This window comes from Aspergillus brunneoviolaceus (genome assembly GCF_003184695.1).
Source record: "Aspergillus brunneoviolaceus CBS 621.78 unplaced genomic scaffold BO95scaffold_11, whole genome shotgun sequence".
Taxonomy (NCBI): Eukaryota; Fungi; Ascomycota; class Eurotiomycetes; order Eurotiales; family Aspergillaceae; genus Aspergillus; species Aspergillus brunneoviolaceus.
This window is the reverse complement of record NW_020290741.1, coordinates 234,469-258,971: the sequence shown is the minus strand read 5'-3', so window position 1 is coordinate 258,971 and position 24,503 is coordinate 234,469. Positions and strand designations below refer to the sequence as shown.

General features: G+C 52.9%; 7 protein-coding genes across 7 annotated transcripts; 5 read left to right on the top strand and 2 right to left on the bottom strand.

Moving 5' to 3' along the window:
- The first annotated feature begins 574 nt into the window (after nucleotides 1-574).
- Nucleotides 575-6,318, top strand: BO95DRAFT_511832 (putative plasma membrane phosphate transporter Pho87). Its single transcript, XM_025591470.1, has 7 exons — nucleotides 575-997; nucleotides 1,099-1,437; nucleotides 1,505-1,844; nucleotides 2,572-3,082; nucleotides 3,232-4,465; nucleotides 4,527-5,649; nucleotides 5,712-6,318. The coding sequence occupies exons 1-7, from the start codon at nucleotides 656-658 to the stop codon at nucleotides 5,855-5,857; spliced, it is 4,035 nt and encodes a 1,344-aa protein (XP_025445575.1). The 5' UTR covers nucleotides 575-655; the 3' UTR covers nucleotides 5,858-6,318.
- Nucleotides 6,319-6,676: 358 nt separating this feature from the next.
- Nucleotides 6,677-8,211, bottom strand: BO95DRAFT_439757 (uncharacterized protein). Its single transcript, XM_025585796.1, has 2 exons — nucleotides 6,907-8,211; nucleotides 6,677-6,817 (listed from the first exon to the last, which is right to left on the bottom strand). Exons 1-2 carry the CDS (start codon nucleotides 7,755-7,757, stop codon nucleotides 6,811-6,813), a joined length of 858 nt encoding a protein of 285 aa, XP_025445574.1. The 5' UTR covers nucleotides 7,758-8,211; the 3' UTR covers nucleotides 6,677-6,810.
- Nucleotides 8,212-9,422: 1,211 nt separating this feature from the next.
- BO95DRAFT_439756 (uncharacterized protein) lies at nucleotides 9,423-10,356 on the top strand. Its single transcript, XM_025585795.1, has one exon. The coding sequence runs from the start codon at nucleotides 9,534-9,536 to the stop codon at nucleotides 10,032-10,034; it is 501 nt and encodes a 166-aa protein (XP_025445573.1). The 5' UTR covers nucleotides 9,423-9,533; the 3' UTR covers nucleotides 10,035-10,356.
- Nucleotides 10,357-11,190: 834 nt separating this feature from the next.
- On the top strand, nucleotides 11,191-12,363 carry BO95DRAFT_25407 (DUF2470 domain-containing protein). Its single transcript, XM_025581461.1, has one exon. The coding sequence runs from the start codon at nucleotides 11,290-11,292 to the stop codon at nucleotides 12,061-12,063; it is 774 nt and encodes a 257-aa protein (XP_025445572.1). The 5' UTR covers nucleotides 11,191-11,289; the 3' UTR covers nucleotides 12,064-12,363.
- A 621-nt stretch (nucleotides 12,364-12,984) lies between these two features.
- Nucleotides 12,985-13,960, top strand: BO95DRAFT_25388 (40S ribosomal protein eS8). Its single transcript, XM_025581459.1, has 2 exons — nucleotides 12,985-13,261; nucleotides 13,344-13,960. Exons 1-2 carry the CDS (start codon nucleotides 13,188-13,190, stop codon nucleotides 13,870-13,872), a joined length of 603 nt encoding a protein of 200 aa, XP_025445571.1. The 5' UTR covers nucleotides 12,985-13,187; the 3' UTR covers nucleotides 13,873-13,960.
- A 287-nt stretch (nucleotides 13,961-14,247) lies between these two features.
- BO95DRAFT_439753 (uncharacterized protein) lies at nucleotides 14,248-16,273 on the top strand. The gene has a single exon (XM_025585794.1). The coding sequence runs from the start codon at nucleotides 14,599-14,601 to the stop codon at nucleotides 15,976-15,978; it is 1,380 nt and encodes a 459-aa protein (XP_025445570.1). The 5' UTR covers nucleotides 14,248-14,598; the 3' UTR covers nucleotides 15,979-16,273.
- A 362-nt stretch (nucleotides 16,274-16,635) lies between these two features.
- On the bottom strand, nucleotides 16,636-23,004 carry BO95DRAFT_407000 (guanine nucleotide exchange factor DCK1; the record flags this gene model as incomplete). Its single annotated transcript, XM_025584056.1, has 1 exon — nucleotides 16,636-23,004. One exon carries the CDS (start codon nucleotides 23,002-23,004, stop codon nucleotides 16,636-16,638), a length of 6,369 nt encoding a protein of 2,122 aa, XP_025445569.1.
- Between the last annotated feature and the right edge of the window lie 1,499 nt (nucleotides 23,005-24,503).

Below are 24,503 nucleotides of genomic sequence, written 5' to 3'. Positions count from 1 at the left end.
ATGTAGCATCTCAGAGCGCTGTGAGAGCCTATTTTGTCAATGCTGTTAGCATTCTTCGGTCTCAAACTCTCGCACTCGCACAACAATCTTCCGTCCTTCTTCAATTGCTCATTTTGTGCATCTAGGTCATGCTGTATGTAATACAGCTGTGATTTCTTGCGTGCGGTAAGCGGCGGCGATTTTCACATCTCGGTGTCATTGTTGGTGGCTCTTTGTTTTTGCTCTGCTGGACGAAAAACGCTGTAGGCCAGTTAAGTAGTTATCGTACTCTGTTGCTTCTACAAGCGTGCTGTGGTGCGTACGGAATTTAAACAAGTTTGGTGAGTTCAATTGCGGCGTTAAATTGACTGTATTGAAGGTGCTGCACAATAGAGTGCAAATCCTTTGAGATTAGCAATTGTGTCCAGGATCTTCGATAACTCTAAGTCCAAGAATGATGTAGTGTACAAAAACATCGTCATAGTTGTGGCGGTTCTCGTTTCCTTCTTCACATTTGGCTGGAATCTTGGCAATCGATGACTCAGCAAATGTGGAGGAGGAAAATCGTTCGCCGGACTTCATGGCAAGGAGCCAGGACCGATTAGAGTGACTTCATCCACTTTTGTTCCCTTCCAATTGACAGATAGTCTCCGGTCACTGAAGGCCTCATATCACCATGCCGCCGCGTCTCAATCTATTCACCGCAAGAGCGGTTCCCGCTATATGCCAGCCTTCGACGGCCGCTGCCCGCCGCAGCATCGCGACTATTTGGAATGCCAGCCGGCCCTCGACCACCAATGGCGTGAAATCCGGCCTCTCAGCTTCGTCCCAGATGACGAAGCGTTGGAACTCGTCCGGTAGCGATGGAAAGGAAAAGTCAGAGGGCTTTAAGGGCCCAACCGAGGACCCATTGCCCCATGTTAGTGAAGAGGCCGCCGAGGTCAGCAAGATTATGGACAAGAGATGCGATGGCGGTGTCTCCAGCCCGGAACTGGAGCAGGGAACGCCTATCTCTGAGGTGAGTAGCTCGTCTGGATTGCTGTTGCCTCTTCAGCGCCATTTCTTCCCTCGTGCTTCTGGTAGCGTCTAAACACTAACGTTGACTACTTTTCCGCGCAGATCTTGCAGCGTGATAAGAATGCTCAAAAACATGCCCCCAAGGTCATGCAAGACCAAATGAAGAATCAGTCGGGCAAGCGCTCATTCTCAACATCTGCTCGTCGCATGCAACCAGAGTTAGAAAAGTCGGCTGATTTCGACGACGCTTCGGCTGCCCTTGTGGCGAACATGGTTTCTCAGGTTAACGCGCAAGCTGCCGAGTTGCACCCTGGACTTAAATTCGATGCGCCCAGCAAGCCTTTGGGCAAGACCGATAACTTCCGTTCCCGATACGACGGGCTACTGGAGCAGCTCACAAAGCAGCTCATGCGTGATGGAAAGTTGTCCAGGGCTTACAAGGTATGTGGCTAACTAATCGGACCTGGTCCTCTGAGCCATAGTCATGCTAATAGCGATGCTCTGGCAGGATATGTCGTTCATTCTTGACCACCTGCGGACTTCGCCTCCACCCAACAGGAACCCGAGGCGACCTTTGCTTCCCGGCCCCCCTAACGCCCAGCTTCCTCTCAACCCTCTCCTCTACCTCACTCTCATCATCGACTCCGTTGCTCCCTTGGTCAAGATCCGCCAACAGAAGGGTATTGCTGGTGGTGGTGCAGCGGTGCAGATCCCTGTGCCCCTCGCTCTCAGACAGCGTCGGCGGACGGCCATTCGGTGGATTATCGACGCTTCGGACAAGCGTCGGGACAGCAACTTCGCTATGAGAGTTGCACAGGAGCTGGTTTCCGTTGCGGAGGGCCGTAGTGGTGCGTGGGATCGCAGGGAGATGGTGCACAAGCTTGGTGTTGCAGGCCGGTCGAACCTTGGATACCTCATGAACCGGAAATAGTTGTTTTGTATCACCAGTTTGATTATGCCATGATTGCAGCGATGGGGTTCAATCTAATTGCATTCCATGGAATACGGGTTCAGGAATTGGCTAACTTGCTTTTGGGGATGTTGTATATTTTTTTCTTATGTTCTCCCAGTGTGTATTCCTTACTTTGTTCGTTTGTTTTTTCTTCAATAAGCCGAGTCACTGTTTCTAAGAGTTCTGTATATTTAATGTTCACCGATCTAAATCTTCTAGCAATCGCCGGAAAGGTGAAGCTCCCCGATAACCTCCGGATGACTAACGCCCCCTTCCCGATTGGGTTGTCTCGGCGTCAGCTGTAGCAGTTTAGCTCAGCTCTGCTCAGCTCCAACGTTTCCTACTTCAATCTGACTTTTTGTTTTCCTAGGATGAGAACTAACCCACTTCTCTCTCATTGCTTCTCACTGCTTCTCATCAGCTCTGGTTTTGACAGGTGCTCTGGCACATTGCAGTTGTAGACGTGCGTTGGCCGTTCGCCGACCGGAGTCTTGCACAGCCATCGACTAACTACCCGGGGACGATAACGATACCATTAACTAAACCACGAAACGAGAGTCGTTATCAACCAACACTAGTGCGCTAGCGTTCGAAGGTGCAACCTAAAATACACATTCAGCCAGACCGTCAAATCCACGAGTGCGAGTGCATTGAACCGATATTTAATTCATTGCCGGTCTTGCCCCGCTCCTCCCTCGCATTCTTTTTCTCGTCCGACACCGTGTCGTCGAATGCCGTTGGCCGATCTGTGGCACGCATCGCTTCTGCGAGGGGTGCCTCCACGCACTACGATAAAACCGTAACCCCTCTCGGTCATCAGGCTATCGAACTCGTCGAATTCCCCGAATCCCTTCCTGTCACGACATCGGCCAAGTCACACGATCCGCGATCTCGAGCCGTTGCGCACCACCCGGACAGTACCTTACCCAGCACCGACGACGAGAAGAGGGTCCCCTGGCGCACCCAGCACAGAAGGCCGGATAGAATCAAGTTTTGGATAGAAGCTCTCCAACGCTGCGCTTATCACCACCAGCGCACCCCTTCGCCCAAGATGAAGTTCTCACACAGCATCCAGTTCAACGCGGTGCCGGATTGGAGTGCCTATTACCTCGCTTACAGCAACCTTAAGAAATTGTACGTCGCCCGACACCCCGTCTTCCCAATTCCGCTAGCACAATGCTCGCGTTGTGCGACATTGCTTTCGTTGGGGGGGAAGGAGAATCGTTGTATCCACTGGTCTCCTTTGCGAGGCGTCAAAGTGCTGAGCTAACCTGTTGTGGTAGGATTTATTCCCTAGAACAGGAAGCGCACCGCTCGACTGGTCAGAGCCATCCCGATGTTGAGTCAGCGCCGCTGCTCGATAACACGCCGAACCCGGATGCGATCTTCCGTCGGGCTTTAGATGCGGAGCTGGAGAAAATCTGCTCTTTCTACCAAGTAAAGGAGGTGGAGGTGTTCAAGGAGGTCGAAGATGTGGCCAGACTTGCGGAGGACTATGTGTCCAGGGCCGACAGGGCAAATATCGACCCAATGAGCGAGAACATGATTAAGGCAAGAACCATGAGTTCCGGCTCGAGGAACCGACAGGAGCGGCGACGTAGCACGTTCAGCGACACGATCGGAGATGAAGACGATGACGATGATGACGATGCAGACAGTGACGATGACCGTGCCGCGCCGACGGGTCAGAACCGACCTCGATCGCATGGGGCCGAATCCAGTAATCACGACGGTAGTCGCACGGATGATATGAGGGACTCGAGCGTCTGGGCGGCAGATTCTAGGCTGCTAGGGTACCACGGCCAATCTACGAGCCGTGCAGGCGCCCACGACGAGCAAAGCGCCGATCCCACCGTGGTGGATCTCTTTAACGATGGTGTCTCGCTCAAGAAACAGGCTGTTACCGCCTACGTCTCCATCTGTGGGCTCAAGTCGTACATTCAGTTGAACAAGACGGGCTTCTCCAAGGCTCTGAAGAAGTATGACAAGATCATGGACCGTAACTTGCGCCGGGATTACATGAACGCGGTTGTGGCTCCGGCCTACCCCTTTACGGATTACACCATGGAAAGGGTAGATGATCACATCCACAAAATCGAGGCTGTTTACGCTGAGGTGATCACTACGGGCAACCTGCCTCTAGCCAAGCGTGAACTGCGACTGCATTTGAGAGAGCATGTTGTCTGGGAGAGGAACACCGTCTGGAGGGAGATGATCGGCATCGAACGGAAGGCTCAGGCTGCTAACGTTGGTATTCGTCGCACTTTACTTGGGGGAGACAACGATCCAGCAGCCGCACGCCGCCAGGGTGACGAGCAAGAAACCAAAGGTACAGTGGTGAGGACGCCGATTGGTGTCTACCACCTCCCTCAGTGGGTTTGCAGCTTGAGCTTCGGTACACTTGTCTTCATCTTGGTTGTTTTTACGACTTTGCTTTCTGTTCCTATCCTGGAAAAGCCGGAGCAACAGAATTGTCTGGCTATGCTTGTGTTTGTCAGTTTGCTATGGGCTACTGAGGTATGTTTGGCCACGTTTCGGGCTGTCAGACATAATCACGGACAGCGCTAACCGATTGCAGGTCATTCCTCTCTTCGTGACTTCGTTACTTATTCCTTTCCTTGTCGTGATGCTTCGTATCATGAAGTCCGAGGACAAGCCTCACCAGCGGCTGGGACCGAAGGAGGCCACCAGCGCCGCCTTTAGTGCCATGTGGACGCCGGTAATCATGCTCTTACTCGGCGGGTTTACCATTGCAGCAGCGTTGTCCAAGTACGATATTGCCCGTCGGATGGCTATGTTCGTGCTGAGCAAAGCGGGTTCCAATCCCCGAGTGGTCCTTCTCACCAACATGTTCGTGAGCATGTTCTTGAGTATGTGGATCAGTAACGTCGCCTCCCCAGTCTTGTGCTATTCGATCATCCAGCCGCTTTTGCGCAATCTGTCACCGGATTCGAACTTCGCCAAGGCCCTTGTCCTTGGAATCGCTCTGGCGGCCAACGTCGGGGGCGCCGCATCGCCGATCGCTTCTCCACAGAACATCATTGCACTTCAGAACATGTATCCGAGCATCAGTTGGGGTACATGGTTCTTCATCTCCTTGCCTGTGTGTATCATCTCTATCCTGCTGATTTGGGTCCTTCTGTTGGTTAGTTTCCATGTGGGTCAGGATACGACCATTGTTCCGATTCGACCACTCAAGGACAACTTCACGGGCGTGCAATGGTTCATCACCATTGTGACTCTGTCGACCATTGGCCTCTGGTGTGGCAGCCACCAACTTGAACATATCTTCGGCGACATGGGCGTGATCGCCATCATTCCCATGGTTTTGTTCTTCGGCACTGGTATCCTCAACAAGGAGGATTTTAACAACTTTCTTTGGACCATCATCATCCTTGCGGCGGGCGGACTCTGTCTTGGCAAGGCCGTCACATCGTCTGGACTTCTGCACACACTCGCCAATGCTATCCGGATGCGCGTGGAGCATCTGAGTCTTTACGGCGTGCTAATCGTCTTCTCCGCCTTGATTCTGGTCATCGCCACCTTTATCTCCCACACCGTTGCGGCGTTGATCATGCTCCCTCTGGTCCGCCAGATCGGCGTCAGCATGGCGGATCCTCACCCCAACCTGCTCGTGATGGCCAGCGCGTTGATGTGCTCTGTGGCCATGGCACTTCCCACCAGTGGCTTCCCCAATATGAGTACGTGACCCGCACTTTTCTTCCTGACTCTTACCATGCATCTAACCAACACTTGTCTCTAGCCGCCATCATGACTGAAGTCCCGCAAACCGGCCAGCGGTACCTGCAAGTCCGGCACTTCTTTACGCGCGGTATCCCGGCCAGTCTTATGGCGTTTGTCGTGGTCGTGACGGTAGGCTATGGGTTGATGTACATTGCGGGGTTGTAATCGAGGATGACATGATAGGGGATGCTTGGCTTGGGAATTGCGTGGCTGGGCTGCGGTACATGGCTGTTCTTGGTGTAATGACCTCGAATCACCATGGCTAATGTTGTCGCTACGGTGGGTGAGTTTTGAGGTCTAATACTGGACTTGGAGTGTATTGTATGCATGCCAATAGCCGCGGTGGCGGGGGGAGGAGGTAGGGGGGGAGGATCTATCGGTTCTGTTCATGTTTATTTTGTTTTACCTCCCTAAACTTTTCTTGTTTAACTGTTTCAATTAGATGGGAAATGTATAGAGTGTTGTTCATATATCTGGCTCAAGACAAGATGGCGGTTACTGTCAGACCTTCTTCTGATGTTTACAGCATACGAACGTTTGAAAACCCAGGCGCATTGATGGTTCATCCATTTAACAAACTCCTACAGTCATTGGCATGTGTCTACATTATCAGATCAATATTATAGGATAGTTGGTTCATCACATTCATTTCATCGACATAACAGGAGAATAGTAGAGTAATGAAGATAAGCGAGCTATTAGACAGGCAAGGAGGAACCACACACACACACACGCGCGCGCGCGAATATCTTCTAGGAGGATGCAGGCACGATGAAGAAACAATCAAGAAAACTAGAAGCCAAGCACAACGACGAACTAAAGTTCTCAAGGCGAAAGAAAAGTGGAGGTATCAAAACCGTCAAGGCATAAGCATGAAACACCACCCGCTAGGGTGTGGTGTGTTGTTTGGGGGAGGAACCATAGGGATAACACTTTTTCTATCGAGACCCTCGATTTTTCATTCTGCAGGAGAACGAAGAACCAGAAAAGAAATGAAAATAGAAAGTGAAGCTTCAGAGTCAGGAAAGTGTGGGAAAAACGGGAAGGGGAGGGCGGATTTCGAATCGAAAAAGGGGTGCTGTCGTGGTTTAGTTCCTACGGTGAGTTTTCGGACGTGGTTAGCTACTATTCGCACTATGAGCTGGCTTCAAATATATAATCGGAGTGGAGAGGGAGAAGAGGGAATAGGGAAGAGTGAAGGGGGGAAAACTTACAACAAGCCCAGAGTCAAATCACCGTGAATCTTGGCCTTCAATTGGACCTCGATGTCCAGGTTGAGATCCAGACGCAGTCGCAATTGTTCGTCCTTGCCATCGCCTTCCTCCTGCTTGCCGCCGCCGCCGAGGAGGCCGCCGACGGTCTTGCCCGCTCCGCCGGTGACTCCGCCCAGGGCTTGACCCGCCGTGTTCTGGACGAGATCGCCCGCCTGCCCGACCCCGGGGAGGCCGCCCAGACCGCCGTCCTGGCCGCCTTGCTGCTGCTGCTGCGTGCGCTGGCGGCGCTGGCGGCGGGGCTTCTCAACGGCTCCGTTGTCCATGTTGTTGCGGGGAATTGATTCCGTGTCGGATTCTTCTTGTTGTCTGTGAAGTTTCTGGGGAGGACGCGAACGGCGTTTGCGCTGCTGTGGGTCCTTCTTGGGTTTGCTGTCGGCTTCTTCGGATTGGGGTTCTTGCTTGGGTTGAGGAGCGTCGGATTCGGGCTCTTCTTTCTTGGGCTGGGGTTCGGCTGCTTCTCCTTCTCCTTCTTCTTCGTCTTCTTCTTGCTTTATCTCGGGTTCTTGAGACTTCTCCTCGGGTTTATCTTGGTCCTTGGATTGGTCTTGGTCTTGGGGTTGATCTTGTTCTTGGGATTGATCTTGATCCTTATCCTTATCGTCTTCCTTTTCCTCGTCGGGCTTTTGCTCCGATTCGTTGTTGTCGTTGTTGTCTTCTTCCTTGGACTGGTCAGGTTGTTGCTGCTGCTGCTGCTCGGACTGGTCTTCCTCCTGGGGCTGGGGGGAGCCTGGAGTGTTCTCTTGTTGAGGGGTGGAAGGGTTGGAGGAAGGATTGTTGGTCTGCTCGGACATGATGAAAGAAAAAAGAAAAAGAGAAGAAGAATCTCAAGGAGGATTGATGGGGGGCACAAGGACGAATATATCTGGTGATGTTACCGGTCTGGTGATACGGGGTCGCAGATCTATATAGGGCTTTTTTCTTTCCTTTGCGTTGTGCATGTTACATACAGGCTTCCACCACTCCCACCAACCCCTTTCACCACCAATCCCAGCCGGTTATTTGGGACCAGAGATCGTTTTGTTTCGGTTTACCTTGATTACTTTCGATTACCTCAATTCCTCGATTGCAAGATGGGAAAATGCCCCGCTCGGTTCAGTCATGCAAGGATCTGGGCATATTGTGGGTTGGGGGGAAGTTTGGGGGGGACTGCCATCGACGTCAGCTTGCGCCGCCGACGAGGGAGGCGATCGTCGTTGGTAGGTGGTCTTTTTTCTTTTTTTTGCTTTTGCTGCCAGGGCTGGGGATGATGACGTCGATTGCTGAGGAGGGAGGGGAGTTAGTGTTTTTTTGACAGTGACAGGGGCCTTTTGTTCTTCTTGTTCATTGCCAATGGCATACCAAATCATCCAATGAGAAGAAGGTATCGGACAATATGCTATTTATTGTTTGATTGACTGTGCCGTGTGTCTCCACCAACTTATGCCCTTTCCAGTCACTGTGGATGACGCCCGCGGCCAACAGACGTCACTCTCCAACGGCTTGAGAAGTCATGGATTACATGGACAATACCCTCATTGTTACCACGAGTACAATCAGTATACCTCTGGAGCTCAGTACGTGGGATTCACCTCATGAATTGCTGCTCTTCACAGCACATAAGGGTTGATAGAAGTCAAAATAAAAAGTATAGGAATGTGTCAAGATCGGATACGCAGTGCCGATTTGCCTCCTTTTTTTCTGACCTCTTGGAATGACCCGCAGTGCACTTTCCATGGCTCTTCTCTCGGCCGTACCTCTGCCATTTCCAGGTACCGAGTACACCTGGCTTGCTATTCTGGTTACCCGATGGTCACACCGTGGACTATGCTCCGGTACGTAACTTGACTACTGTACTCTATGAAAATGTAACTTGCTACTCAGTATGCCCGAACAGTGCAGTCTACGTACTCCTCACTCCAAATTCCCCCCATCCCCCCATGATGACGATGAATTCATTCGGTGGTCATTGTAACCCCACCACCACAACTACCACCACCACCCCTTGCGTCCTCAAACGAGGGTCCAGACAACGTGGCCCGGCCGATCAGGAATCGCCTGACCTGAGCGCTGGAGCGATGCTGCAACGACGATGATGTCGTTGATGTCCGTGGTGCGGAGGCGCTTCTTTGGCTCTCCTTCCCTGTCCCTCCGACGTCATATCGCTTGACTTCTCCAGTCGCTCATGCGAAGTCATCGCAGTCTTTCCCTGCCCATTACGCCTGCTTTTCCATACCTGTCCTTCCTCACAGACCATTTGCTCGTACCACTCACCCTATTCGTCTCTGTCGTTCTTCGACCCTCTGCCCTCTGACGATTCGCCTTCTACTTGTCAGTCCCGTCCCATCGGTGTTGAGCCATCTCGTATGTAAACCCACCATTGTCGCTTCGGCTCGCTCTATTCCTCTTCTTTCCCTTCCTCTCGTTTTGCTTGATTACATACTCATACTCGTCGTTAACCTGACGCGCCTAGGCACTAGCCACGATTGATCCCTCGGAAGATACACAGATATACAAGTAGTATAAACCGCAATCTGATTACGTTTTAATTGCCTCTTCCCTGCACCAACAAGCAACAACGAACATACACCATGGCCACCGCACAAGCCGAGAAACCCAAGACTCAACAGCCTCCCACTTACACTAACGACCCTGACGACTCGGAGACTGATTACGATTCGGATGACTACATCTCTGAGGAAGAGGAAGATCAAGCACCGCAACAACAGAAGCAGACGGCCCAGCGTCGCCGGCGACCTCAAGCCCAGGGTCAGACTTACGACGATGACGATGACAATGCAGAGTACTCTGATGACTATGCCTCGGACGAGTACGACGATGACGACGATTACGACGATGAATATGACGATGACGAGCAAGAAGCTGTGCAAGCGATGGAGCGCTGGCAGCCTACTACGATAAGCAGCAGAGACAACAAGAACCTCTCCAACGGCGCAATGGATCCGGCACCCTCGAACGACCAGAAGGGCGCAGATGAGGAGGGTATGCGCCTGAAGTTGGAACTGAACTTGGAGATCGAGGTTGAGCTGAAGGCTCGCATCCACGGTGATTTGACATTGGCTCTGCTGTAAGTGACCCCCACTCCTGCACTATACCCCCATACTCCCTCCTTTCTCTCGTGCTTGTCTGCTTTTCTTGTGGTTCGCCTCGAAGAGAACCTTCGAGGTATCTTTCCTATATGAGAGAGTCTTCGGGGGTTTTCCGACCCGGCAACACTGAAAAACAACAACCACCCCACAAAAACTCCCGTTGGACTCCGCTTAAGCAACTGAAATAGAACCTGACGGATTGACGATTTTTCTTTGATGAACGCAGCGCATGATCCGACATGCTCTCCACCGATTCGATTCTGTTGTGCTTCGAGAGCGACCGTGCCATCCGAATTTCTTCTCGAGAGTTTCCTCGCCATCGCAAAACATCCCGTTTCCGCCGCCTGTGCTTGTCGCGTTACGACGATTATGAAAGGATTTTTACCTGACCGGTTGATTACTGTCGCTTTATTCTTTGTGTTGTCAGCTGTTCTCATAGAGCTTTGGCTAGTGTTTATTGTGCATAATTATACTCCCATCGTTGGTCATTTCGCCTTATAGCGGTAAATGTGATAATCTATTTCAAGTCAATGCATCCGGTCCTTGGCACGGTGTACTATCGTTCCTCCTTCGTGATTCATGCATAGGGGGGCCGCTGCTTATGTCTATCTATTATGACAAGGATGCGTGCGTGAACTATGCTGACATCAAGTCGGATAGATTTAGCGGGCTTGCCGTTGGCTGACCAATGGTCTGTGACCCTGTCACATAGTATCCCAGGGTTGTCTTCAAGACCAAGTTGTACTGCTAGAGGGAGTTCCCAGGTGGTGCGGGCTTCTCCGACTATACGACGGCTTGGCGTATTTCGAGCCAACAACACTGGCGACCATCCAAGACTGATAAGAAGACAGATCTGCCGTCCAACTGTTGTGAGCCAAAAAGCACCAAGAAGATAGCATGATCCATGGTCGAATGCAAGAACCCATGAATGGGGTTGCACGGGGGAAAACACATGCGAAGCATGGGGTGACTTTTAGCCCGAGGTCTCCGGCGGCCCCTGTGGATTCTTGACATCGCAAAAGGGAGTCCGTCTCATCCATCACTCCGGTTATGTCCAACAGTGTCCTACCACATCCACCACCACTACATTATAATATTCGCCTGACTCGCCGGTCCTTGAGTAGTATATAGCCACAACTCACAGACCGCTACTTGTGACATCTCCCATCGAGTGACTCAACCTATAATTCGAATCGAAACCAGAGGAGCGAGGCAGAAACGACGGGCAAAACAGAAAATGTCTCCTCCACCACCCCAATCATCAAACCCCTCCTCGTCTGCCTCATCCTCTTCTTCCGCTAGTAAAACCAACAACAACAACAACAACAACAACAACAACGGAATCTCCTTCACCATCACCCACATGAACGCCAACCACCAAGACTCCCTCGCCTACTACCTCCGCGTGTACAACGGCGTCTCCGCCGCCGAGGCCTCGACCGCGACCCTCGAAACCATCACGCTCTCCGATCTCGTCCTCCGCACCAACCACCACCACAACCACAACACCGGCACCCGCTACACCGTGGCGCTGGACCCGCCGCTGCAGTCCTTCAGCAAGACCCGCGCCCGCCTCGTCGCCATGCACAAGCAATGTCTGGAGCGGCTCGACCTCTCCGACATCAAGATCACCGCCTACCGTGTGCCGTCCCGGCCCGGCGACATCCTTGCCTTCCTGATCTGTCTCTCGGGCATCCTGGCGTTCAGCCGGCGGGAGAACCTGCTGCCGGGCGGGTGGGTGTACGAGGGCTTGCGGCTGGAGACCGGGTGGTGGTGGCCCCAGGGGTTCGCGGGGTTCTGCGCCAGGATGCAGCCGGCGGTGTTGGCGTTCACGCTGGTCGTGCATGCGTTCGAGGCATCCGTGCTGGCGTACACGCGGCTACGGAGGCATGGGGTCGCGCTGGGGTCCCGCGTGTGGTGGGCGTGGGTGCTGTCGACGCTGATCGAGGGGTTTCAGGGGTTCAAGCGGTTTGATCGGTTGGTGCGCGAGGAGGAGGCGAAGAAGAAGTAACGTTAGTAGTGGTGGTAGGACTTTTTTACGGATATTGTAGTGGTGGATGTGGAGAATATTGAGCGCGGTGGTTGAAAGATTCATTTGATGAGGTCTAGGGTAGATAGGCTATGCTATGCATTGAGGTACTGAAGTGCTCTAGTAGTAGTAGTCCACACTATGGTGCTTTGTCCGGCTGTGCTCCTTAACCTCCAGGCTCTTTAATGCTCGGTCCAGTCTTCTAGTGGTGCAGTGCCAGCTCTACTGGGAAGCCCGTTTCAGGCTTAGCGCCAAACTACCGAGATAGGGCTAGTGGCTACCTAGTACTATCCTTGGCGGCCGATTAGATAAGAGGGGTGGACAGACAGTGCGTCCGAAAACCGCCTGGCGAGAGGCGGGATGACTCAGCACATCACCTGACAGAACTAGCCCCCATGCAGACTAGCCCGGGGTAGGGCAAGTGTCCCCCCCCAACAAGCGAGCCACAGTGCGAAATTCACGAGACAGTCGACGACCAGCATCAACAACTCCTACGACCAACCCCATCGACCCTTGCCCGCTGCGTTCCTGGTGAAGGGCTGCAGGATTAGAGGTGAGTTTATTGCAACAGTCTCCGTGATCATTTGCGATCCCTTTCGTCAAGCTCTGGATTTTTTTTTCTGTCTCTCCGGTCTCGTTCGACAAGTCGGTTGGTGCGCGTGCAAGTCTCGGTCTCGAATCTCGAATTGAAGCCGTCATAAGAAGAACGGGGCGCAAGAATACGACGACAGGATAATCGGGGTGAAATATCGACACGATTTGCAAGGAAGCCGGTACAAGAAGAGATTTTTATCATATCGATAAGTCTCCTTGTGATCGGTTGCTCCGTCTATCTACGTTCGGTTGGATCGCACAATTGCAACTCAGTCTTTTTTTTTATCTTCTTTCCTGCTTTCGACTCAACCACTCTGTGACGACACACTCGACGATCAGTTAATTACTTGCTTGCTCGCTCTAATCCACCCAACCGACGGCATCAAATACGAGACTTACGAGGAAAGAAGGAAGAATCTCTTGTGGCCCATACAGAAGGGGATCGCATCAGGCTCTGTACGAAACAAGGTCACTAATTCTCTCTCTTGGTTCAGTCCCCACGAACAGCAAATATGGGTATCTCTCGTGATTCGCGCCACAAGCGCTCGGCCACCGGTGCCAAGCGGGCCACTTACCGCAAGAAGAGGTATGCAACACCTGTCGCCTGTACACACACTGCTCCCAGTTGCGAAGCAATCGAACGTGTACTGACATTGGTCGAATTCAAGAGCCTTCGAGAAGGGTCGCCAGGCCGCCAACACCCGTATCGGTGCTAAGAGAATCCACCTGGTCCGCACCCGTGGTGGTAACCAGAAGTTCCGTGCCCTCCGTCTCGACTCCGGCAACTTCTCCTGGGGTTCCGAGGGTGTCTCCCGCAAGACCCGTGTCATCGTCGTGGCCTACCACCCCTCCAACAACGAGCTGGTCCGCACCAACACCCTGACCAAGTCCGCCGTTGTCCAGATCGATGCCGCCCCCTTCCGTCAATGGTACGAGGCCCACTACGGCCAGCCCCTTGGCCGCAGACGCCAGCAGAAGACCGAGGTCACCGAGGAGAAGAAGAGCAACAGCGTCCAGAAGAAGCAGGCTGCTCGCTTCGCTGACCACGGCAAGGTCGAGGGCGCCGTTGAGAAGCAGTTCGAGTCCGGTCGCCTCTACGCCGTTGTCTCCTCCCGCCCCGGCCAGAGCGGCCGTGTGGACGGCTACATCCTGGAGGGTGAGGAGTTGGCTTTCTACCAGCGTGCTATCCGCAAGTAAGCGTCGTGTTTACTTCATATAAAATTTTTCCAATTTCATAAAATTTTACAAAAAATGGATATCTCGCGCGCTGTGCTGGTGTGGTTGTGGTCTCTGGGAGGGAATGAATTATTATTCTTCGGAGTTAGCAAAGTAATGAACTGGTAGCTCTGAGCAATGGATGAATTATGCAAAGTTCAGATTTGATGATACTGGGTTTTTTTCAGTAGGAGTAGGTAGTAGACAGACAGACAGACAGTACTGTTATGACTAGAGTGAATGTATGAGTAGTGAATCTGTATGTTACCTTGTTGGACTTGGCCTTGGTGGTAGTGAATGAATGCCTGTGGGTTGATCGTCTGATGACGAAAGAGAGACTTCACCCGCGCGGACCTTCCTTTCTCTCCCCTCATCTTATGCTCCGTTCGTCGCTGTTATACCCCATTGACCACCCCATCGATGATATAATTTCTCTCTCCCCTCTGTTCCCGGTGTTTTATTCCGCTCTCTTCCCCAGCCAGTCCCCAGAACAACAATCTTGGTTCAACCAACCCACTTTCCTTCCACCAGTCACCTAATTAATTACACCATCTCTCCAACATCCCACTACATCCTCCTACATACAGCCCAAATCCCACCACCAAACACCAACCTCTAATCAACTTACCTGTTACCTCCCACCGACACCACCCATAAGACACCCCAAGCGAAACCCCATCCCAAAGCACCGGACAAACACACCCCAAAATGAACCGCAAACAACCCACCCAAAAGACCACCCTCCTCCTCTTAAGCGACACCCACACCCTCACCCCGCAACCGCCAACATCCTCACCAGCCTCCTCCCCCTCCTCCCGAGACCAAGACTCCTCCCCGCCACCCCCGGCCTTCCTCGACCCCTTACCGGCCGCCGACATCCTCATCCACGCCGGCGACCTGACCAAAGTCTCGCGGCGCCACGAACACCTCACCACTCTGTCGTACCTGAAATCCCACCCGGCGCGCCTGAAGCTCATCATCCCGGGCAACCACGACATCACCTTCGACGCGCCCTACTACGAAACGCTGGGCCACCACCGCCACCGCAACCGGACAGACCACACGGCGCCGTCGGCGACGGCGTCCGCGGCGAACATCAGCTCGGGGAAGGCGGAGCCGGGCCAGCTGGAGGATCCCGAGGAGATTCGCCGGCTGTACACCGGTCCGGAGGCGTGGGATGCGGGGATCCGGTTGTTGGGGGAGGGGGTGCATGAGTTCGAGTTACCAGGACCACAAAAGAGACGGCTGAGGGTGTATGCGTCGAGTTGGACGCCGGAGTTCTGTCAGTGGGCGTTTGGGTATGAGCGCGGCGTGGATCGGTTCAATCCGCCTGCTGCTGCTGCTACTGCTGCTTCTTCTTCTTCTTCGTCGTCTGGAACTGTCGAGGGGAAAGAGGGGAAGATGAAGGAGGAGGAGGATGGTCAGGGGAATGATAGGGTGAAAGAAGAGAACCCGGCCATTGGAACGCGGACGGAGGAGCACCACCACCACCACCACCACCATACAAACGGCCATGCTCACCACCACAACCACAACCACCACCAAGACCCCCAACCCAACGAAACCACCGGCGAAATGCGCGAACGCACCCGCACGCACGGCAGCACCGGCTCGCGCGGCGAGGGCGCGCGCGGCGCCATTGCCGCCAACTCCGGCCGCGGCGGGTTCGTCGCCCCCGCGCCGATCCCCGATTCTCCCGAGGGCATCGACATCGTGATCACCCACGGCCCGCCCTACGGGATCCTGGACCAGGTCGTGCCCAACCATGTCAGCGTCGGGTGCGAGCACCTGTACCGCGCGGTGAAGCGGGCCCGCCCCCGGCTGCACGTCTTCGGCCACATCCACGAGGGGTACGGGGCCATGCGCCGCGAGTGGAGCACGGGCAACGACTCGATCATCCAGTGCGACCAGCCGCGCACGCGCGAGGAGCACTGCGCCCGCGTCGACGTCAGCAAGACCAGCATGATGCCCTTGAACCCGGGCCAGGAGACCCTGTTCGTCAACGCCAGTGTCGTCAACGTGCAGTATCATCCCATCAATGCGCCGTGGTTGGTGGAGATGGAGCTGCCGGTTGTCGAGGGGGAATGAGGGTAATCCAACCCCAAGCTCAAGATGACAGGAGTGGAGATTACTTCAATTGGAGAATTGGAGGGGAGAGACAGAAAGAGAGAGGGAGAGAAATGACCTTAATGTCTGTTGGCTGTCTTTGCTAGTTGCTTTGCTGTTTGTTTGTGGCCTGCTTCTGTTTCTATTGTTATATATCCACCTTGCTTCCCTATTCGATATCATCAAGAGAATGTACAACTGTGTACTGGTAATGGACTTCGGCAACAATCTTGTATACAACACCGAAATACCTAATAATACACCTATCGGGGCTCACTCCGTTTCACCTTCTCCAGGGTATAGTTTTGAATGCAAGGTCCGGACAGATAGTCGAAATATCTTACAAAAGAAGATTCTAACCACAAATGAAATCCAATAGAAGGGAAGGAAGAAGGAGGGAAAGAGAAATAAGGTATCTCGGTAATAAAAAGATGTATCGTGCCTGGATCGGTGGACGAAAGGGTTGAGAATGAGAAGTGAAGTGAGGTCAAGTAAGATCAAAGCATCGCTGCAATGCAAGACAAGGTCGAATCCAACGCTGGTCGAATCGGTCAAAAAAATGCACAGTTAAAAATTTTAATGTCCAGACATTAAGAAGAAAAGAAGGTCAGGGAGAGAATTCGGAAAAAAAAAATAAAGTCACTCCTCCCGCAGAGGAGTTTCCGTTTTGAAGTCATGACGGCTGCTCTTTCGAGTGACGCCCTTGAGCAGACTGAATCGCTTCATCATCGAATCGCGCTTTCCATGGCCATGACCATGGCCATTACTGTGCCCGTTGCTATGTCCTGTCGGGCTAGTGATCTCCGGGCTGCGCACAGACGCCATGCTGCTCCGCGTTACAGGCCGTGGGTAGTCACTGATTGAAGGAATAGTCGACCATCCCCCAGTCTTCGGACCGCTCACCGAGGGACGCCCTTCAACAGTTCCGTTGGTACGAGAAGTTGTGCGGCTGACAGAGTCTTGTGAGATGGCAACAGTGTCCCGAGAAGCACTTCTTGACCGTTGTTCCTTCCGGCTCTGGGTCTCTTCAGGAGCAGTGCTGCTGATGGACAAGGATGAGCCGTGCTTGTGCAGTACTTCGCCAAAGAGGCTCCGTCGCTTGGTCTGAGTATCGCGCGATTGGGTCGTAGTGCGACTGTGAATCGTGGCCGCATCATCATGCTCTGCGGATTCTCCCTGACCTTGCTCCGCTGCCTGGGTTCCGTTGACGCCTGGCTGCTTCTTCGGCTCCTCCTGCACGGTAGTCACCGAATTGCTTGCCGCATGGTTGGACCGCTTGAAAGGGTTCATGACACTAATCCGATGGCTAACTGATTGCTTCGCTGAGTGCTTACGACCATGCGTTTTGCGCGAGGTGCGAATCAACTCCTGCTCCGGACTCAAGGCTCGCGAGCTAGACGCCTTCTGACGCCCTTCCACCGATTTGGGAGACTTGCGTGGGGACCTTGGAGGAGTTTCGGGCTCGACTGGACGGAGTGAGGCAATTTCCGGCGCAAATGCCTCCTCGAACCGACGCATCAATTCCGCTTGCGTGGCTTGGTGGGCCGGGCGGTGATAAAGCGCCAGAGCATGCTTGATCGCCAACGCATGGTCGATGAGAGCTACTGCCAGTGCGTTCTTCATCGGATCCGCGGGCTTGGGCGTCACTAGTCCACCCTCGTCCTCGTCTGGCACATCCGACAAGAATTGCCGGTAAGACGCAACGCAGTTTGGAGTGGATGCATTGAGATCTAGTAATTGCTGCACTGCCTCCGTAAGATTATTCAGGCTAGTGTCCTCACCAGATGCAGCCCGCCGCTGTAGCAACGTCAGCTCCTGAGTCTTACGCCAAGTCCGTTCCAGGGCGCTCTGCAGCGGCGACAGCGAGACTTCCTTCACCTCCACCACTTCGCTGCGACGCAAAATGTTGGGGAAGGGTTCTGCGGTGGTGTAAATGATCTTCTCCACCCACTGTTGCGTGACATCCGTGTCGCGCACATGTCTCCTGAGCGTTGTTGTGAACTGGGAAGGCTCAGAAACCAGCAAATGATCTCTGACTGACTGCGGAACCTTGGACCGCTGGTAGACTGGGTGATCCACATCCCGGTAGATGCTGACAGAGCTGATTTGCAGGAATTGACCCTCGTAGTCTTGAATCTCACCCGACGACATAATCTGCGCTGCCGGATGCTCCTTCTGCATACGGTCCACAAAGGAAGCCATTCGTTCGTTCGGAGCACCTTCAATGATGAATTCCTTGTCACGCAGAGTAGGTGGGAAGCCAAGTCCTTTGTACAACACACGGAAATATCGCGGGATCTGCTTGTCTTGCTTCGCGATGTGGTCGTATATTTTGGCCATGGAACTCTGGGCCCTCGAAAGCTTGGCAAAATCCATAGTCGTGTCTTCGTACTGCTGCGTGAGCTCCTTATAACACACCAGCGCGTGCGACCAAGCTTTGGCGTCCTCGAAGTACTGAATAATCGAGAAATACAGCGACTCCTTTCTTTCGAATGACGTTTGCTCAGGGAAAGCAGGATTGAGCAGCTCCGGCAGTGTCCGTCTCGGATCCCAGTCATATAAGTCAGCATGGAATTGAAGCGCCAGGCCAGCTTCAGTGAGGTTGCCTGCGGCAGCTTGAACTTGAGCCAGTTCGTGCACGTAACGTATGAAGATATCCTCTCGGCCCATGTCTTTCATATACTTCATTAATCGAAGAGTATGCAGACTCTCAGCCATAGATCCACCTTGTGACGCCACAAAGAGATCCAGAAGCTCATCCACCGTAGCGATCAAAGCCCCGACTGCTTCGGAGAGATCCTCATCGAACACAGAGTAGCCCTCAAAATGATCCATCAATTCTTGGATGAATAACTTTTGCACCACGCTTCCGCTCATATTCTTCCGCTTGAATAGGTTATCGAGGCTGGAAATAATTTCCGTCTCGATGATAGACAAATCCTGGTTAAGTCCCCACTCGCTCAGAATCATCGTCCGCAAGATCTCGACAGCAACATGTCGCAATCCTTCATGGACACTGAGACAAAGTTCGATAATTGGTGCCACCAGTCCGGGAACATATTGCACTTGGTAGCCCCCGAGCTTACTCAATCCGTAGCGCTCACTCTCCTCGTCGGTAGTCTCCCATCCAATGGCTTCCCAGCTGAAATGTAGTAGATCCGCGCCTTGTTCTCGAACATCGCCGGCAATTTTCCAGATGGCACGTCGCTTCTGCTCTGGATAAGTCTCAAGGGCAAGCGCCTCGCTCGAAACCACCTTGAGCAAAGTCATGAAAAAACTCTCCCAGAGTCTTGTGTCGAAAGTCTCAGCCTCTTCCGGGGCTGGAAGAAACTTCTTGATAAGGATTCCTGCAAGAAATTCGAGACTCTTGACTGTCGCGCGGTGATTGTAAACATGCACACTTAGCCAGCTTTCAGGGTAGGCTTCACAGTTCAGTATCGAGGTATGAACCTCGAACGCCTGGGAGAGGAAAGCAGACAGCTCTAGGCCCCTCAAGCGGGGCCGTTTGGGGTTGGGCACCGCTGCCGTAGCTGCCATGATCGCAGAAAGTTCAACCAAAGCCTCATCAAACCGCTGCGAGTGTTTCGAGGACTTGACTTGGAACGGGAACGTTTTGCTGAAGAGTAAGGAGAGGTAGCTGGTTTCTTCCACCCCATCGGGTATAATAGAATAGTAGGATGAAACGATATTTGGCATGAACTCATAAATAAGAGAATCGGGCTGCTTTAACAACTCCGCGACCACCGCGCAACACAAGCGTACTTGGTCGCGATACAGGTCAGATACAGCCCCTGTCGCACCCCAGTACGGAGCCAACCAGCTGATGCAGCTGGAGATCAGGCTCCGTCTCTCCGAGCCGGAGCTGAAAATCTCGAGGCGGGTGTAATGCTGAATGAGAACCAGCTTGTACAGGATCAGCATGCCTTTGACGTCTTTACAGGCATCCATGAAACTGAGCGCAATCATGATTGTCTCATCTCGCCCGAGAACTTTTGACAGTTCAGGCAACCAGGTGTGAAAATGCTGGACCACGAGTGTTTTGCTGCCCACCGTCGCAGGCGACGTGTCCTTCATAAGAGCTTCAAGTGATTTGAAGATGGTATGCAAGTCGCGATTGAAGGTTGACTGCACTCGGGTAATTCCAATGCCTTCTTCCTTGGCCTTCTGCTGTTGTCGGGCATTGATGATAAACTTCAGAACATGTCGGCCCACCTTGAACGTGGCGCGCAAATTGCGCGACTGCTGTGGGTCAGAGTTGGCCAGAAGAAGGCGCGTATAGCTTCTAACCAGACACGGCGTGGCAAAAGGGAAGTTGAATTGGTTTTCAGCATAGTGGTCAACGAGCGGACCAAGGTTGAACCGTCGGTCGTGCACGATGCCCAAAACCGTCACCAAGTTGTTGAAAATCAAGTCCTCATACTCTTCATTTCCAGAATTCTCAACCAATATCCCGAATAAAGAATCCAAGACACTGCTGAGTTGCTTCACGATTTCGATCTCTGGTACGAATAGTACCCGCTTCAGGGTGTCCAAAACTTCATTGACGGGTCGCTCTTTCCAGTTTAGAAGGCTGAGTATCACTTGGTCCTGAGAGTATTCGGTGCTGCATAAGTGCGTGTCCAGGCGCAGTGTAGCCAAGGGTCCTGTGATAGCTTCGTCCTTTGCTGACTCATTCTTACCGAGTGAGCTCCACGGGAGAGACAAATAAGCGCCCTTCCCGTTTTCGATACTCGAGGTACACTTGTCGTAGGCATGCAGCAGAAGTGAATGAGGGCCATCTCGCATGAAGGCCTTGTTGTCCCACAAAGGCATCCAGGCCAGAGCAAAGGGGAATTCCGGGGCATCTGCGATACTCATTATCAGATGCGATCCTGGGATCTGGTCCGTCGGGATGTTGAGCCGAATTGTCTGATTCCACGGTGCGCCTCGTTCAGCTACCGTGGTCCGCCATGCGGTCTGTGAAGGCTGGTTAGATGCAGGGAAAACGCAGCGGTCAACGCGTGCTCCTGATGAGGTCCGGACCTCAAGAGTCAGTTGCAGATTACGAAGGCCAGTCAGCGTCGGTACAGGGACTTGACCTGACTGGGGATGGGAGAGGAGGGCATCTTCAGGGAAAGTGGCGTGAGAGATAGTGACGTAAATATCAGATCTGGGTTTGGTCGGGGCTTGAGAAAAGCCAATGCGTCTGGTTTGGGTGACGTTCAGCATGGTTGTGGGATTCTTTCGGACCAAGGCATCTGCGTCGGGATTGGTGTGCGGAGAAAGATGAAGATGGAGCCGAGCAGCTGGCTGGGATCGAACATATTTGCCTGTCGGACTTGGAATTAGGGTGCGAACCACGCTGTCGAAATTGTCGGCGCGTCCTTCCTTCTCATCGCTATCGTCAGACGGTGACCAAATATTAATCACTTCCTCTGCATCTTTTTCTGAGCGTAAAATTTGAGAGACTTCCAAGAAGCCGATCCCTAATGTCCGAATATGAGTTGACTCTTTTGTAGGTTGGCTACCACTGGCCCGTTCCTTAATGCTTGAGACACTCTCCGAAGACCGAGGGGGTCCTTTACTAGCTTCTTTTAGCACTTCAGTGCTTGTCGCGCCGCGCTTGGACGTCCACATCATACTGCGACGAGATTTCAAACTGTTCTTCGCCGCGTGGTTGGCTACAGTGGGGGTTCTGCTGATCGTGGAGCCGTCGCGCGAGAGTGAAGACCTTGATTGAGCTGCGGCGCTGGCCACGGAGGCGGTTTCCGATGCTCGAACGGCCACGATCAGATACAGCTTTGGACCGTTTGAAGTGTCATCGCCGAAATCCGTGTTGCTCATGTCGGTAAAAAGAGTCTTTAGTTTGTTACTGTGACCCATATTTGCGAATTTGTCGGGGGAAGGAATGTCCAGGAGGTAGGTCTCTGACAGCGGAGTCAGAGCACCAGTCTCCGACTGTGAACACAAATAGAGTGCCAGTGTCACGGGCCCTGGCGCATGACCAGACACAGCGTTCACTTCCAACAGCAAATGATGCAGAGAAGCCGCGTCAGCTTGCTGCGTGGGAGTACTTTCGAGCATACTCATTTCGGATTGTAACTTGGTCAATTGCACCGCAGAATCGTCACCCGTGAGCAGACGACCCCTTTGCAGGGGATCTCTGACAATGACTTCTCCCCCCAACGTTTTATTACCCTGTACCAGCTTCCACACTACCTCTTGTCGCAGATGAACCTTCTCCTTGGCTGTGAGCACATTGTATTGAAGTTGTCGCCTTGCGAGGTCGAGTTCTTTTACGATTTTCGACAATTCCTCCACGGTGTCGTACTGGCGCGACAGTAGCAATTGGTGCAAATTGGTCGAATGCCATTCGCGCAGGCAGGATGCAATCTCATCGACGAGCGGTTCTGAAAGCGATGTGGGCGTTTCATCACCAATTTTGAGCATTGGCACTGGCGCGGCCGGTTTGGGTGCGTTAGGGTCTCGCGGAGCCACAACGACAGGTGTCGAAGGTACCGACACTACTCCGAAAGTATGGCTCACAAGTGAGCGTGGACTCGACTGGTCATCATCGTCAATTTTGTGGATGAAGATCTGCGACGGCTTCCCTTTCTTCGCAATCACCACATCGGAGACTTCCCCGAGCGGGCCCTCATCGTCGTGGTAGGAAGTGATGCTGTCTCTCACATCTCCGTCCGTACCAGGCGTCAGGACTAAGCTCGACCGGTCTCCATTGGTTATAGTCCTCTCCCCGTCGCCCAAGACCTCGCGGATCTCGACACAATTCCGCGGAAAGATGCCTGAAAAGACCCTCGCCTCCAGTGTTTGTCCCTTGGTGCTGGTCAGTCCTGCCAGCAGCGACGGCGGAGCGACCAAATACCCGCGACACCATTCCCCATCAGCGCCTCCTTGCTCAATTATGTATAATTCATCGCCAAGCTCAAGGGGTAAGTCTGCCGGGGTGGAAGGCTGGAAGGGATAGATGGCCACAGCAAAAGCAATGCGAGGCAGAGGCCGCCAGGGCATAACTGCGATGCGAGGCGGCAATTGCGAAAACACCCCGCCGCGGTGGTTTTCAAAGGGAGGGGGATCGTCTCAGGAATGAGGAGCGCAGCACGAAAGCGGGGTCGCGAGGGGTAGAAGGGAATCTGTGGCCTGATCGATAGAGATAAGGGGGGGCGCTACATGCAGCCGTCTGCAACAATTGGAAAGGGGAGGAATGCGGGCAATTCGTCAGGCGTGTGCGAGCGCGATTCGATTGCGACCCGGAGGTGTGCTGTCTCTCTTAAGGTTATTTTGGTTTAGGGGTGTGGTTCTGTGGTCACTAGATACGTCGCGGAAATTGTGCGGTTAGTGAGTGAATTTCTCATAAGCGAAACGCAAGCGTAGGATGTTTCAATGCGAGTCGAAGGAGTCAGTAGGGTCATGATAAGCGGAAGTGTAAAGAGCTGTGTGTCCATCAAGGAGCGGGAATCGCGCAGGGTCTCCGGGACCGTGACCACTACCCTGTTAATTGCACAAGGTATAACGTAGAAGGAATAGTTATGAGGTCGATGGTTGAAGCATCCCTCACACCGGACGAGCCAGCCCCATCGACTTGACTAATTCGAGGTTGCTTTCTGCCTTGGGGAGCTTGAATGAATTCGTGGGTGCGGCGGACGCGCGCCCTCTTTTTCCCCTAAGCAGTTGGAATGGGAGTGGAGCCCAATTGTTCACTTGGCAGGAACTGTGGAGAAACCTCACACAACTGAAACGTAGGCAGGGGGAGCGGGAGAAGCTTACCAAGTTGGAGAGATCGAGAAGGGAAGGACAAAAGATTATAAGCAAGAAGAGAAGGAAAGAAATTGAGTAATGGGGGAGAAGATAGTTGAAGCCCGAAAAGAATGGGGAACTGGTTGATCGGAAAGATGGGGGAGAGGGGGGTGGAGGAGGAGGAGGAGTGGATGGAGAAGAAGAGGGAGAGTCGAGAAGTAATTGAAAGGGTACGGACGGAGTACGGAGAAGGTAGTTAACTTACTGGTTAGTTACAAGTAGTATAGTGTATCGTAGTGTAGTGTAGTGTAGTGTAGTGTAGTGTAAGTAAGTTAGTCGAGACAACAATAATCAATCGGGAAAGAGTGAGGGAAGACTCGAGCCACAGAGGAGGAAGCCTAAGGCAAACCAGTCTATAGAAGAGGCTAGACTTGGCCGGGCCACTTTTTATCTCATTTTAACATTGATCAATGACTCGTACTCAGTATTTTCTTAAGGAAATGCAATTACCTGCGAGATTAACTTTGATTACCTATTATTCTATTGCTGCTATATGCAGTATCTGGCTATTGACGTGCCTCCTGTCAACAATTCGGCGTCAAACAACTCTTTCTACCTAGTACAACTTGTCTGCTTCCAGCTTGAGCCTTGGTTCCTTGCCCGCCCAATTCACGGGATCTGAGACTAATTATTATCGCCCATCCATGGATCCATCGGGATCGAGCCGATCGATCGACTCTCACTCACCGGTTGGTGGCTTTTCTTGCCAGTAC

Coding starts and splice junctions, on each gene's coding strand:
- BO95DRAFT_25388 (XM_025581459.1), top strand. CDS start 13,188: ATGGGTATCTCTCGTGATTCGCGCCACAAGCGCTCGGCCACCGGTGCC. Junction 13,262..13,343: donor GCCACTTACCGCAAGAAGAG/GTATGCAACACC, acceptor GTCGAATTCAAG/AGCCTTCGAGAAGGGTCGCC.
- BO95DRAFT_439757 (XM_025585796.1), bottom strand. CDS start 7,757: ATGTCCGAGCAGACCAACAATCCTTCCTCCAACCCTTCCACCCCTCAA.
- BO95DRAFT_25407 (XM_025581461.1), top strand. CDS start 11,290: ATGTCTCCTCCACCACCCCAATCATCAAACCCCTCCTCGTCTGCCTCA.
- BO95DRAFT_511832 (XM_025591470.1), top strand. CDS start 656: ATGCCGCCGCGTCTCAATCTATTCACCGCAAGAGCGGTTCCCGCTATA. Junction 3,083..3,231: donor TACAGCAACCTTAAGAAATT/GTACGTCGCCCG, acceptor CTGTTGTGGTAG/GATTTATTCCCTAGAACAGG. Junction 4,466..4,526: donor GTTTGCTATGGGCTACTGAG/GTATGTTTGGCC, acceptor AACCGATTGCAG/GTCATTCCTCTCTTCGTGAC.
- BO95DRAFT_439753 (XM_025585794.1), top strand. CDS start 14,599: ATGAACCGCAAACAACCCACCCAAAAGACCACCCTCCTCCTCTTAAGC.
- BO95DRAFT_439756 (XM_025585795.1), top strand. CDS start 9,534: ATGGCCACCGCACAAGCCGAGAAACCCAAGACTCAACAGCCTCCCACT.